This window comes from Mesocricetus auratus, unplaced genomic scaffold (assembly GCF_017639785.1).
Source record: "Mesocricetus auratus isolate SY011 unplaced genomic scaffold, BCM_Maur_2.0 Super-Scaffold_100033, whole genome shotgun sequence".
Classification (NCBI taxonomy): domain Eukaryota; kingdom Metazoa; phylum Chordata; class Mammalia; order Rodentia; family Cricetidae; genus Mesocricetus; species Mesocricetus auratus.
This window is the reverse complement of record NW_024429213.1, coordinates 7894376-7907490: the sequence shown is the minus strand read 5'-3', so window position 1 is coordinate 7907490 and position 13115 is coordinate 7894376. Positions and strand designations below refer to the sequence as shown.

The 13115-nt window shown below is 40.4% G+C and overlaps 2 protein-coding genes across 12 annotated transcripts in view; both read right to left on the bottom strand.

Moving 5' to 3' along the window:
* Cask (calcium/calmodulin dependent serine protein kinase) overlaps positions 1-13115 on the bottom strand; it is a 315809-nt gene that overhangs the window by 216803 nt on the left and 85891 nt on the right. The window lies entirely within an intron of this gene.
* Positions 3742-4160, bottom strand: LOC101827696 (barrier-to-autointegration factor-like). Its single transcript, XM_040733761.1, has one exon. It carries the CDS (start codon positions 4143-4145, stop codon positions 3876-3878), a length of 270 nt encoding a protein of 89 aa, XP_040589695.1. The 5' UTR covers positions 4146-4160; the 3' UTR covers positions 3742-3875.

Below are 13115 nucleotides of genomic sequence, written 5' to 3'. Positions count from 1 at the left end.
ATAAGGGAAGAGACTAATATAAAAATAGATACAGATAACAAAAGAAGCAAAATTATCCCTGTTTGCAGACAGTAAAACCCTATATTTCAAAGATCTAAAAGACTACACTTTATGACTATTAGGTCTTATGGCCACCTTTTCAAAAGTAGCAAGACACAAAAAGTCAGTAGATTCTTTATACAACAATTAGCTCACTGAAGAATAACTCAAGGGAACATCGCTCACTCACAATAGCTTAAAATTGCCTATTCATAAATTTAATCAAAGATATCAATAACTTCTACAATAAAAACTTTAAAACATTAAATCGAAAACCTCCCATGTTTATAGATTGGATTCATATTGCTAAGATTCAATGAAAACCTCATAAATACTGACAGGGAACTAACAAAAGCAATCTTAAAATTCAGATTGAAGCCAGATGTGGTGGTACTTGCCTTTAATCTCAGCACTTGGGAGGCAGAGGCAGGATGATCTCTGGGATTTCAAGGCCAGCCTGGTCTACACAGGGAGTTCCAGGACAGCCAGGACTGTTAAACAGAGAAGCCCTATTTCAAAAGCAAAAACATAACAAAACAAAACAAACAACAAACAAAACAAAATACCAATGTGAAAACACAAAACACCCTGAATAGCCAAAGCAATCCTGAGCAAAAAGAAAAATGCTACAGCGGTATTACAATTATCTTACTTCAAACTACACTACATAGAAATAGAAACACACACCACACACACACACACACACACACACACACACACACACACACACACACTACATGTAGAGCAATGGAATAGGGTAGAAGATTCAGAAACAAGCATATATCACTACAGTTCCGATTTTTGGCCAAGGTAACCAAAGCATATTCTGCAGAAAAAGATAGCCTAATTAACAAGTGGTGCTAAGTAAACAGTATATTCATAGTATAAAACTGGATCTAAAACCTGCTCTCCCCCACTACAATAGAATCACTCAAAATGGATACTAGGACTCAAGAGGCAGAAGCAGGCAGAACTCTGTGAGTTCAAGGCTAGTTTGGTGTACAAAATGTGTTCCAAGACAGCCAGGGTTACACAGTGAGAATCTGTCTCAAAACCCCTTAAATAGAATAAAATAAAGGAGGATCTTATTGTAAGATTCCAAATTTGACACTATTTGTGGAAAATACACTTTAAGATCTAGTCAAAGTATAAACCACAAGGACAAGCATGGCCCAACAGCCCTAAGGGTCAGTAGTGGCACACGTACCTTGGCAGTAAGCAACACTTCTCTGATTGAAATTAAGACCACACAACAAGAGGTAAATCATATGTGGAATGCAAACATAGTCAACTGCCTATGGCTAGTGAAATCCTGGATCTTGGAGGAGAACCTACACCTACCACTTTACTAAACCAGTGTGATCCCTAACTACATTCTAAATCTTTGTCCTTATGCCCACAGATAAGTGTTAGTCCTCATCTCTCATCAAGGAAACTTCTCTTTGCAATAGACAGAGACCACCACAGAAAACCACAAGCCATTAAAATGCAGAGTTAACAGCACCTACCAAACACTCTTGCACCTAAGGCTCAGGGACAAAATGATTGTAAGAGGCAGAGGATCAAGATGTTTACGGTGAAGTTGTGTCTTCCAATGATGTCAGAAGCTATACCAAGTCTCACCAACATATCTGCCTAAACATGAGCTGAACAAGAATGAACACCAATAGACATGCCAAAGTAGGTGGGGGAAAGACCACATGGCCTCAATCTTCTACACAAAGAACTATAGGCAACTAAGAAACGCTGGGAGTGGGAGAAGTCATCTTCACTAGGGAGGAGCACAGCAATTGGTTATCTAATATCAAACAGTCAGCCCCGAAAACATGTATACAAGTAACAGTATACAGACTGGGCAGGTTATATTTAGGAATATACATATCTATACACATACATAGATGCATGTAACACCAATAAATGGAAAAGAGGCCATGAATTGGAAATAGAGCAAGAAGGTGTTCATGGGAGCACTTGAGGGAGGAAAGGGAAGGGAGAAACGATGCAATTATATTATAATCTCAAAAATAAAAGAAACATTAAAAAAAAGAACTAGGCATCGCCCTACCACCTGTGGCGGGCAAAGGAGCTGCCCCTGCCCCTTACCAGGTGCAGCACTTGTGAGAGTGGGCCCTGCACCTCTGCTGGGCAACACAGTAGAGCTGGCCCTAATGGTGTATGTGTAGGAGAGCTGACCCTGAGGGTGGCAAAGCAGAACTGGCTCCACCCCCTTGTTCATTGCTGCAAAGCGTGAACTCGCCAGCCAAGGCAATGCAGGGGAGCTCATCCTGGTGGTGAGGACAGGGGAGAGCTGGCAGACTGACCAACCCTGCAACTACCCCAGCCCAGAACCAGGGCTATGAGTTGCCCATGCCCCAACATCCACCCATCCAGGATCTATAGGAGCATGTGAAGGGGCCAGTCCTGCTGACCCAAAGCTGAAGGATCGCCATGACACAGGGCCACAACAGGATATCTGAGAAGAGTCCCAGTGAGGGTCCAGCGTCGATGGTGTAGCAGAAACCAGAGGCTTTGAGCCAAACCAATGAGTGCAATGAACACTTGCAAGAAAAGATAAATGAACAAAAGGGTTTACGGAGTGAGTCACTGTGTCACACTGCAGCTTCCATGATGAGATTTTTACTTTTTTTCCTCATAAATTTTATTTTGGTGGGAAGAGGTTGCAAGGGCAGACAGCAGATCTGCAGGGATGGGAAATGAATAAGACTGACATGCATGATGTGAAAGACACAAAGAATAAATAAAAAGAAAGCTAAAAACAGATCTGGGTATAGGCAATGCCTTTCTAAATAGAACTCCTGATAGATTATCCAGTAGTAGCAGGAACTGACAAATGGGACTGCAAGAAATTAAACCATCAGCAGAGTGAAAAGACAACTTACAGAATTGAGGAAGTCATTGTCAGCTGGTTGTTTAACAAGAAATTAGTATCCAGAGTATATATGAACTAAAACAATTAAACATCAAAATAACAAATAATCACATTTAATCTTTCAAAGATTCCATTAAGTATATAAAATGGAATGTCACAAACTGTGAGAAAAAAGTTACAATACATGTACTTGATAAATAACAAGTATCCAGAAAATACGAGTCATTGTAACTTAATACAATGAAGATATGCTTCTTTCTCTCCCCCCCCCCCACTACTAATCCACTGTTACTACTGCTGCTGCTGCTGCTGCTGCTGCTGCTGTAACGGCATACAGTGGTCCTTAAGCACAAACGTATGTCATCATCAGGTGAATACAAATTAAAGCTACATGAACTACCATGACACACCCCCCAGAATGGCTAGAAGAAAAAGATGACAATGCCAACCACTGGCAATGATGCTGAGTAGCTCTAACTCTCACATGTTATTGGCATTATCATTGGTAGCAAAGTAAAGTAGTAAAACAATCATGGGAAATAATTTGGCAGTTTCTTTTTTGCTTTCTTTTTGAAGGTCACTGACTTTATTAGTCTAAAAAATCTTTATAAGGGCGGTGACTATTTTCGTCAAAAAAGGGGAAAAAAAAGAGCCAAAGGACACCCAACAGATCGTGAAGGGAGAGAGAAAGAGGCCAGGAATCCATTCGGGAAAGTTAACTGTTGCCATGGAACGGCAGGGGGAGGAGGGTCGAGGCATGCAAGGGCAAGAATTCTAAAAAGGTTGAAATGCTGAGGGGAGAGAACTCCTAAACTTCTGGAGTACATAGGAGGTGAGCGTGACAACAGTAATCTTTTCCTTCATGGAGGACAGGGAGGAGCCCCGCCAGGCTTCAGACTCTGGAGACTCAATTCTGTGGCTGAGGGCTGAGGAGTCCCAGAGTACACTACAAGAAGGCATCACACCATTCTCGAAGGCACCCAAAGCAGTCCCGGGACTGCTTGGCATTGGCACCACATGCGTCTTTCAGCCATTCTCGGAAGAGGTCTTCATCTTTCTTTAGCACCAGAAACTGGCCAAGGACCACATAAGCCTTGTCAAAGCCCCTTTCCTCCAGCTTCTTGCCCAGGGCTTCGCCAATCCCTGCCAGGCTCCCCACTGGCTTTTCCCTCATGGGCCCTGCCAGGAAGTCAAGGTGCTTTTGGGAGGTTATCATCTTGATCAGCGTTAACCAGCTGCTCCAGCTCCTCACACCACTAGGCCGCTCCGTGGGTACCTCAGTTTGGCAGTTTCTTAAGGACCAAAAGGCAAGAAGTTTGTAGTGTCTCTCCCCTTGAGAAGGCCTAGAAATCTCCCCCTCTTACCTCCTCTCTTCCATTTTCCTCAAGCGCTATTATGAACCTTTCTTTCTCTACTATCTACCACCATGTTTCCCACTTTACCAGCAAAACCACTCTGGCCCCTCCTGCCTTCAACTTCTGTCCTAGTTTCTTCTCTGTTACGGTGGTAGCAACTAAGAGGAAGTGTATTTCTGTTTACAGGTTACAGTCCACCATTGATGGAAATGAAGGCAGGAACTGAAGCAGGAGCTTAAACCAAACCACGGAGGAAGGCTGCTTACTGGCTTGCTCAGGGGTGTGCTTCAGTATATAACCCAGGACTACCAGCCGAGGAAATGGCAGTTCGAGGGGGGGGGGGCATTTACATCAACTAACAATGAAGACAATACCCCACAGACATGCTGACAAAGACAGTGTGATCTCTCAACTGAAATGCCCTTCTCAGGTTACTCCGGACCAGCAACCTGTGGGTCACCACCCCTTTGTGGGTCATATATAAGCTATCCTGCATATCAGATATTTACATTACAATTTGTAACAGTAGCAAAATTAGTTATGAGGTAGCAGGGAAAAATAATTTTATGGATGGTGTCAGCACACACATGAGAAACTGTATTAAAGGGTCACAGCATTAGGAAGGTTAAGAACCACTGATCTAGACTATGTCAAACTGACAGTTAAAGCTAAAAAGTACAGCTTCTCGTTTACGTCAAGGGACATCCCTCTCCAGTTGTTTCCTGTCAAAAATCACTCCCATCAGCCATGCTTTCTTTTCCTTTCCTACTAGCTTTTATCTTCCAGGAACACTGATGCTGATCCCCCACTTAATCTCCACCCCTACTCTACACACTGTTCCTCTTTCTAGAGAAGGGCTTCCAAACCTTTTCTACTTGTAATCCCTTTTTGGCTCAATAAATTTGTATCCGACCTCAGGTATATAGGTATATAAAAATCAAACATTTACTAGTAACAAATCATAAAGATGCTTGACAACAATTCTTGGGCACTCATATAATTTTACTATTGATTAAAGATGAAAGCAAATTTGCATACTAATGAGATAGATGTGCTTGTTTATTTGCAAAGAACTAAATTAGGCTGGATATTGGATACTACAGGACAGAGAGCATCTTTGTTTTTCAGAGTTGATCAATATTTTGATTTTATAATTGGAAATGTTGAGATTGCCGTTTTGCATAAGTATGCAGTATAAAAAGGTAGAAATATACTTAGGACTGTTTCAGAAATTTCTGAGAATTCTACACTAATTGAAAGCCAGATTATTTAATTATTTTTAAAAAATTAAAGCAAAGCCAGCAACTCAAACAGTAATTTAAAAAATCAAACATTTACACACAATTCAATGATATACTCATTTGAAATTTACATGCTAAGGATCAATGATAGGGAAATATTGCCTTTATTCTATAATCAAACTATTATTATGTTTCTATAAAAGCCAAACATTTTTTATGTACAAGGAAAACACTAAGTTGTAACATACCATAGTCTGGAATCTGAGCTAAGGTGTTTGTTAGTATTACATCATGTGATCGATGAGGTGCAAAATGTGTGCACTGTGTGTTTAGAAGCAAGGCCGCATGGAGCCACATGATGTAACATGGGTGATTGCTGCTAGAAATATTTCAAATTCAGTATGCATTTGCTTTTAAATCAAGTTCTGGTTGTCCCATGTTCAGAAACTGTTTCAGGTTGCCAAATTTTCACAACCCCCATATTCTGTTATACGACATCATGTGGGGCTGTCACCCACAGTTTAAGAAGGCAGGATCTAGTGGACCACCCCTGTTACACATGTGTCTTTTCTTCCCACTGGAAAATCTCTGGAATACCTCCAGAGCAATTTTTCCTCTCAAAAAGTATCCTGTATTTACTTCCTTTCTGTTTATTCCTTCCCCAGCCTACTGCAATCTGGCTTCTGGCTCAATAACACTGAAAATGCTCTGGCCAGGGTTCCCACTGATTTCCATGCTGACAAATTCCACTGGCATCACAGTTATTTTATTAATTGGTCTCTAAACCATTTCTGACACCACAGAAATTGTTTTCTTCTCTCTCAGCTTTGATAACAGCATTTTCTCTTTTGGTAACTCTAGCTCTGCCCACCCCTTTTTATAAAATGGAGGTGTGCCTCAGGATCTTGGTAGCCTCGTCCCTTGTTTCTTTCATCTTTTGTTCAAACCTTTGTCCTGACTTCTAAGTGAAAATAACAATTTATATTTTAGAAGTTCACCAGGAGCTAACAGCAATAAACCACTTGCACAACAAGTCGACTAATTCACCTCTGCACCTCTGCACATCCTTTCCCCTACCACCTTCAGTGACCTAACCCCAACGAGTTCCCTTACTAATTCACTGACTGCCATAGGAGTTGATACTTTCCCTTCTGCGCAGTAGTTGAGTGAGTTGCTTTGGTAGTGAATCACTTCAGACTCTATGCTTTAAACAACACAACACAATCAATTTATAGTTTTAGAGGTCAGCCTCTATAATAAATCCTACCAAGCTAAAATCAAGGTGTTAGTAGGGCTGGTTCCTTTTGGAAGTTCGAAGGGAGAATCTTGTTTCGTGTCTCTTTAACTTGAAGAAGCTGCCAAGGTTTATTTTGGATCACAGCTGCATCACCCCAATCTCTAATTTGTCACACTACCTTCTCCTATAAGTTAAATCTCACTTGACTGTCCTTTTAAGAAACCACTGTCATTAGATTGAGCCTACACAGATAATCCAGTATAAAATCCCATCTCTAGATCTTTAACCACATTTACAATTTCATTTTGCTATATGAGGTAACATAATCTTGAATTGTGGGATTTGGATATGAATTATCTTTTAGGGGTCAACGAATATCACTCAGCTTCCACACACTGTAACAATAATCATATAAAATTTAGATTCTAAGTAAATTTTCCTTTGCTGTCTCATGACATCCTTCAGAGTAGGTTGATTTTTGCTTCTGAGTATCTGACATAGGAAGAAGGTTATAAAGATTTATTAAATCAACCTGACAAAGCAGTCCTGTTGGGAACTGACATAACACATAAATGTCCTGGAAATGCAAATAACAGATAATTTAATGTTAGTGTTTCAATTCAATCTTAAAGCAATGGGGCTATAGAGAAAGCCACTATTAACAATATGTTCTGAAGATTTGGGGGAAATGAGAAAAATAGTAATTAAGAAAGAAAAAATCGTAGTTAATTGACAACAAATTAGAGGTGGGGTGAAACTGAAGAATAGCCTATAAAAAGAGTTTTGCAATGGTTCAGCAATGAGTAAACTTGAGCGCCAACTTACATGTTGTATGTGGGCATGGAGAAAGGCAACAAAGGAATACACCTCCTGTTATTAGAAAGATAGAATAAATTAGTCTCCAGTGTTGTGGAATATTAGTGTAAGATGAGTCATGTTTGTTTATTCTGTGGAATATTTGTCTAATGATTAAAAGATGGATTGCAGTCTTTTATGCTGCATTTGTTTAACTCTGTAAAGCTGTGTTACTTTGCCTGCCTAAAAACCTTGATTGGTCTAATAAAGAGCTGAACAGCCAATAGCTAGGCAGGATTCAGACATAGGCAGGGCTGCCAGGCAGAGAGAATAAGTAGGGGGAGAAATCTAGGCTCAGGAGCAGAGCAAAGAGAAAAGAAGAGGAGCAAGAAAAGGAGAAGAGGAGGATGCCAGGATCCAGCCACGGAATAAGTAGTAAAGAAAGATGTGTAGAATAAAGAAAGGTAAAATGTAGTTAAAGAGAAACAGGATAATTTAAGTTAGAAAAGCTGGTTAGAAACAAGCCAAGCTAAGGCCAAGCATTCATAAGTATGAATAAATCTCTTTGCATTTATTTGGGAGCTGGGTGGCAGGCCCCTAAATAATTAAAAAAAAACTACACTCTAGAACAGCATTATTAATGTGATCACTTCCCAAAGTCTCAATGTGTTGGTTGGCATTTATATGACATACTACTGAAGGAATACATTTGATCACATCTACTTCTTCATACTCTTCTTACAGTAATTTTCAGAGAGAAATCTTGGCTTTTACTTTAATATACAGAGAAATAGAATTTTCACCAAAACTCTCTTGGCCATTTATATTATTCTACACAAATTCTCTAAGTAATATTTGTGAAATCCTACCATACCGAGTACAAATACACAATATGGATTAACAGATATTCTGAATCAAATCATGCATTTATTTCACTTATGTTTATGATAAGTAAAATTTGATTTTTTTTAATTTTTATTTTAATTTTAAATAGCTTGTTTTACATGTCAACCCCAGTTCCCTCTCCCTCCCCTCCTCCCGCACTCCCCATCCCCCCCAGCCTCCCACCCTATTGCCAATTCCTTCCACACAGGGGATATCTAGAGTCTGTCATTTCACTCAGGGCAGGGTCCAGGCACTCCCCTAAGAGTCCACGCTGAGAGAGCATCCTTCTTTGTGCTATGGGCACACGATGACTGTTTGTATTCCAGGGATAGACACTGATCCACTACTCAGGGCCCCATAGGTTGCCCAGGCCTTCTCACTGACACTCACATTCAGGGGATCCAGGTCAGTCCCATGCTGGCCTCCCCGCTGTCGGTCTGGGGTCCAAGAGCTCTCCCCTGTTCAGATCAGCTGTCTCTGCTGGTTTTGCCAGCCCATTCTTTGCCAATTTGCTCATCACTCCTCTCTCTCTGTCACTGGGTTCCTTGGGTTCAGTTCAGTGCTTAATTGTGTGTGTTTGCCTCTGCTTCCATCAGTCACTGGATGAAGGCTCCCGGATAGTTATAGACATCAAGTTCATTATCAGGAATGGGCATTCGAGGTGGTCCCTCCACTATTGCTTAGCTTGCCAATTGCTGTCATCCCTTTAGATCACTAGAGGTCACTCTGGTGCCTGATCTGTCTTCTAACCTATGATTCCCTCTTCCCCCTATTCTACCCCCCCCTCAACCTTCCTGTTCCCCCATGACCTACTCTCTCCTCCTCTTCTCCCCCTCTCTTCTTCACAGCTCACACTCCCCCCCCCACCCCTTGCCCTATTCCCCATCCATTCAGAGGATCTTGTCTCAATCCTCTTCTCTTGGGTACCATGCATATATGCATACTTTTAGGTTCTTTCCTGTTTCCCAGACTCTCTATCAGTGGAAGTGCAGACTGGCACTATCCTGATCCATGTCTAAAATCCATATATTAGTGAGTACATACCATGTTTGTCTTTTTGCGACTGGGTTACCCCACTCAGGATGGTTTCTTCCAGTGCTATCCATTTACCTGAGAATTTCAAGATTCCATTGTTTTTTTCTGCTGAGTAATACTCCATTGTGTAAATGTACCACATTTTCTCTATCCACTCTTCAGTTGAGGAGCATCTAGGTTGCTTCCAGGTTCTGGCTATTACAAATAATGCTGCTACGAACATAGTGGAGCAGATGCCCTTGTTGTATGAATTTGCCTCCTTTGGATATATGCCTAAGAGTGGAATTGCTGGGTCTTGCGGTAGATTAATTCCCATTTTCCTGAGGAATCTCCACACTGATTTCCAAAGAGGCTGTACGAGTTGGCACTCCCACCAGCAGTGGAGTAGAGTTCCCCTCTCTCCGCATCCTCTCCAGCATAAATTGTCTTCGGTGTTTTTGATTTTAGCCATTCTGACAGGAGTAAGATGGTATCTCAGAGTTGTTTTGATTTGCATTTCCCTGATGGCTAAGGATGTTGAGCACTTTCTTAAGTGTCTCTTGGCCATTTTAGCCTCCTCTATTGAGAATTCTCTATTTAGTTCTGTATCCCACCTTTTAATTGGATCCTTTGGTGTTTTGGAGACTTGCTTCTTGAGTTCTTTGTAAATTTTGGAGATTAGCCCTCTGTCAGATGTGGGGTTAGTGAATATCTTTTCCCATTCTGTGGACTGCCTTGTTGACTGTGTCCTTTGCCTTACAGAAGCTTTTTAGTTTCAGAAGGTCCCATTTGTTAATTGTCGATCTCAGTGTTTGTGCCACTGGTGTTATCTTTAGGAAGTGGTCTCCTGTACCAAGTCATTGAAGAGTATCTCCCACTTTCTCTTCTAAAAGTTTCAGTGTGGCTGGATGTATGTTGAGATCTTTGATCCATTTGGACTTAAGTTTTGTACAAGGCGATAAACATGGATCTATCTGCAGTCTTCTGCATACCAGTATCCAGTTATGCCAGCACCATTTGTTGAAGATGCTTTCTTTTTTCCATTGTATAGTTTTAGCTTCTTTGTCAAAAATCAAGTGTTCATAGTTGTGTGGGTTAAAATCAGGGTTTTCAATTCGGTTCCATTGGTCTACCTGCCTATTTTTGTGCCAATAACAAGCTGCTTTCAGGACTATAGCTCTATAATAGAGCTTGAAGTCAGGTATGGTGATGCCTCCTGAAGTTCCTTTATTGTATAGGGTTGTTTTAGCTATCCTGGGCCTTTTGTTTTTCATATAAAGTTGATTATTGTTCTTTCCAGGTCCTTGAAGAATTGTGATGGAATTTTGATAGGGACTGCATTGAATCTGTAGACTGCTTTTGGCAAGATTGTCATTTTTATTATGTTGATCCTACCAATCCAAGAGCATGGGAGATCTTTCCATTTTCTGGTATCCTCTTTGATTTCTTTCTTTAAAGACTCAAAGTTCTTGATATACAAGTCTTTCACTTCCTCGGTTAACATTATCCCCAGATATTTGATGCTGTTTTTGGCTATTGTAAAGGGTGATGTTTCTCTGATTTCTTTCTCAGTCACTTCATCATCTGTATATAATAGGGCCACTGATTTTTTTGAGTTTACCTTGTATCCTGCCACATTGCTGAAGGTGTTTATCAGCTCTAGGAGTAACCTTGCAGAGTTTTTTGGGTCACTTATGTAAACTATCATATCATCTGCAAATAGTGAAAGTTTTACTTCTTCTTTTCCTATTTGTATCCCCTTTATCTCCTTTTGTTGTCTTATTGCTGTAGCTAGAACTTCAAGTACAATATTGAAGAGATATGGAGAGAGTGGACAGCCTTGTCTTGTTCCTGATTTTAGAGGAATTACTTTGAGTTTCTCTCCATTTAGTTTGATGTTAGCTGTTGGTTTACTGTATATTGCTTTTATTATATTCAGGTATGTTCCTGTTATCCCTGATCTCTCTAGGACCTTTATCATGAAGGGGTGCTGGATTTTGTCAAAGGCTTTTTCAGCATCTAGTGAGATGATCATGTGGTTTCTCTTTCGCAGTTTGTTTATATGGTGCATTACATTGATAGATTTTCTAATGTTGAACCATCCCTGCATTCCTGGGATGAAGCCTACTTGATCATGGTGGATGATTTTTCTGATGTGTTCTTGAATCCAGTTTGCGAGTATTTTATTGAGTATTTTTGCATCGATGTTCATGAGGGAAACTGGTCTATAGTTCTCTTTCTTAGTTGTGTCTTTGTGTGGCTTGGGTATCAAGGTAATTGTAGCCTCGTAAAAAGAGTTTGGCAGTGAGCCTCCTGCTTCTATGGTGTGGAATACTTTGAGGTTCAGGCTACAAAGCCAGCCACAAGCTATAGAGGTCAGGCAATAGTGATATACACCTTAATCCTAGCAGCCATGCTAACTAGCCACAGAAGCTAGGCAGTGGTGGTATATACCTTTAATCCCAGGACTCATGAGACAGAGGCAGATGGATCTTTCTGAGTTCAAGACCACCCTGGCCTAATCCCAGCTCTAGAGAGGTATATAAAAGACAGGAGCCCAGTGTCTCAGGCTTCATTCTGAGATTTAGTCTCCACCCATGTTGAGGAGAGGCAGCAGTCTGAGGCTTTGAGAAGATTTCGTGGAGACAGGATCAACCCTTTCAGCCTGAGGTAGCTAGTAGCTGGCTGCTTTGTTTTCCTGATCTTCAGCTTGAAACTTGAAGCCCAATATCAGTCTCTGGGTTTTTATTTTTCGTGTTAGACACTGGAGAGTGGCCAAACACCTGCCTAAGTGTTCCACTTCAGCCCTTGGAGTAGTGGCCATTCCTTATGCCTGCTAGTCCTATATTTATTTTTCAGAGTCCTTACTATCCCATACCACGTGGGGGAAATAATTCATTACACTAAACTTTTTCCAAATAATTGCTGTTGGTTTCCATCTCTGGAAGGGACTATGAATGCCACCCCTTAGGTTCAACCAGATTATTTAAAATGATAAAAGTATTCAGCAAACCCATTGAATTCTAAGAACTATAGAGATTAAACTGGCTACGAATAGAATCAAAGACAATGGCTTTAGAATTTTTTCCCTTATTTCAGGATCACGCTTTTAAAAATACACTATGAAAGCAACAACAGCAAGTGCAGTTCCTTTCATGAGTTCTTTCAGTTAAACCACCTACATCTGTCTATTGTGATTGCACCAAACTAGCTGTGTGCTCAAATCTAACCAGTTTCTGACAAAAGAATTCCACACTGTCTTCCAAGGTATTCTACCACTGACGATGTGTCCTTACAGATTTTTGTTTTTTTGCAGAATTAAACCATTTAGCAAAAACAAGAACTGTTTTACAGTTCAAAAGGCAATTATTCTCTGTTTCCTTATAATATTCCTGAGAACCATGTTAAAAAGCATATAAAAAGTCTGACTAAAATAATTTTTCTTTTGATTGTAAAACTATTAAAAATTCAGTTTTAATGAATAGTGCTAGACTGGATTTTGGTGTCTAATTGCAGAACACAATATATCCTTATTTTAGTCTTTGATTCAGAGACAAATTATTCACTGTTGTCATATTTATCTTCAATTGAGGACATCTGCATACTGCTTTAGGATAGAATAAGGTCCAAGATCAACTATATCCTCGCTCAAACAATTA

Bases quoted from the DNA above. Each gene is read 5' to 3' on its own strand.
- LOC101827696 (XM_040733761.1), bottom strand. From the start codon at position 4,145: ATGATAACCTCCCAAAAGCACCTTGACTTCCTGGCAGGGCCCATGAGG.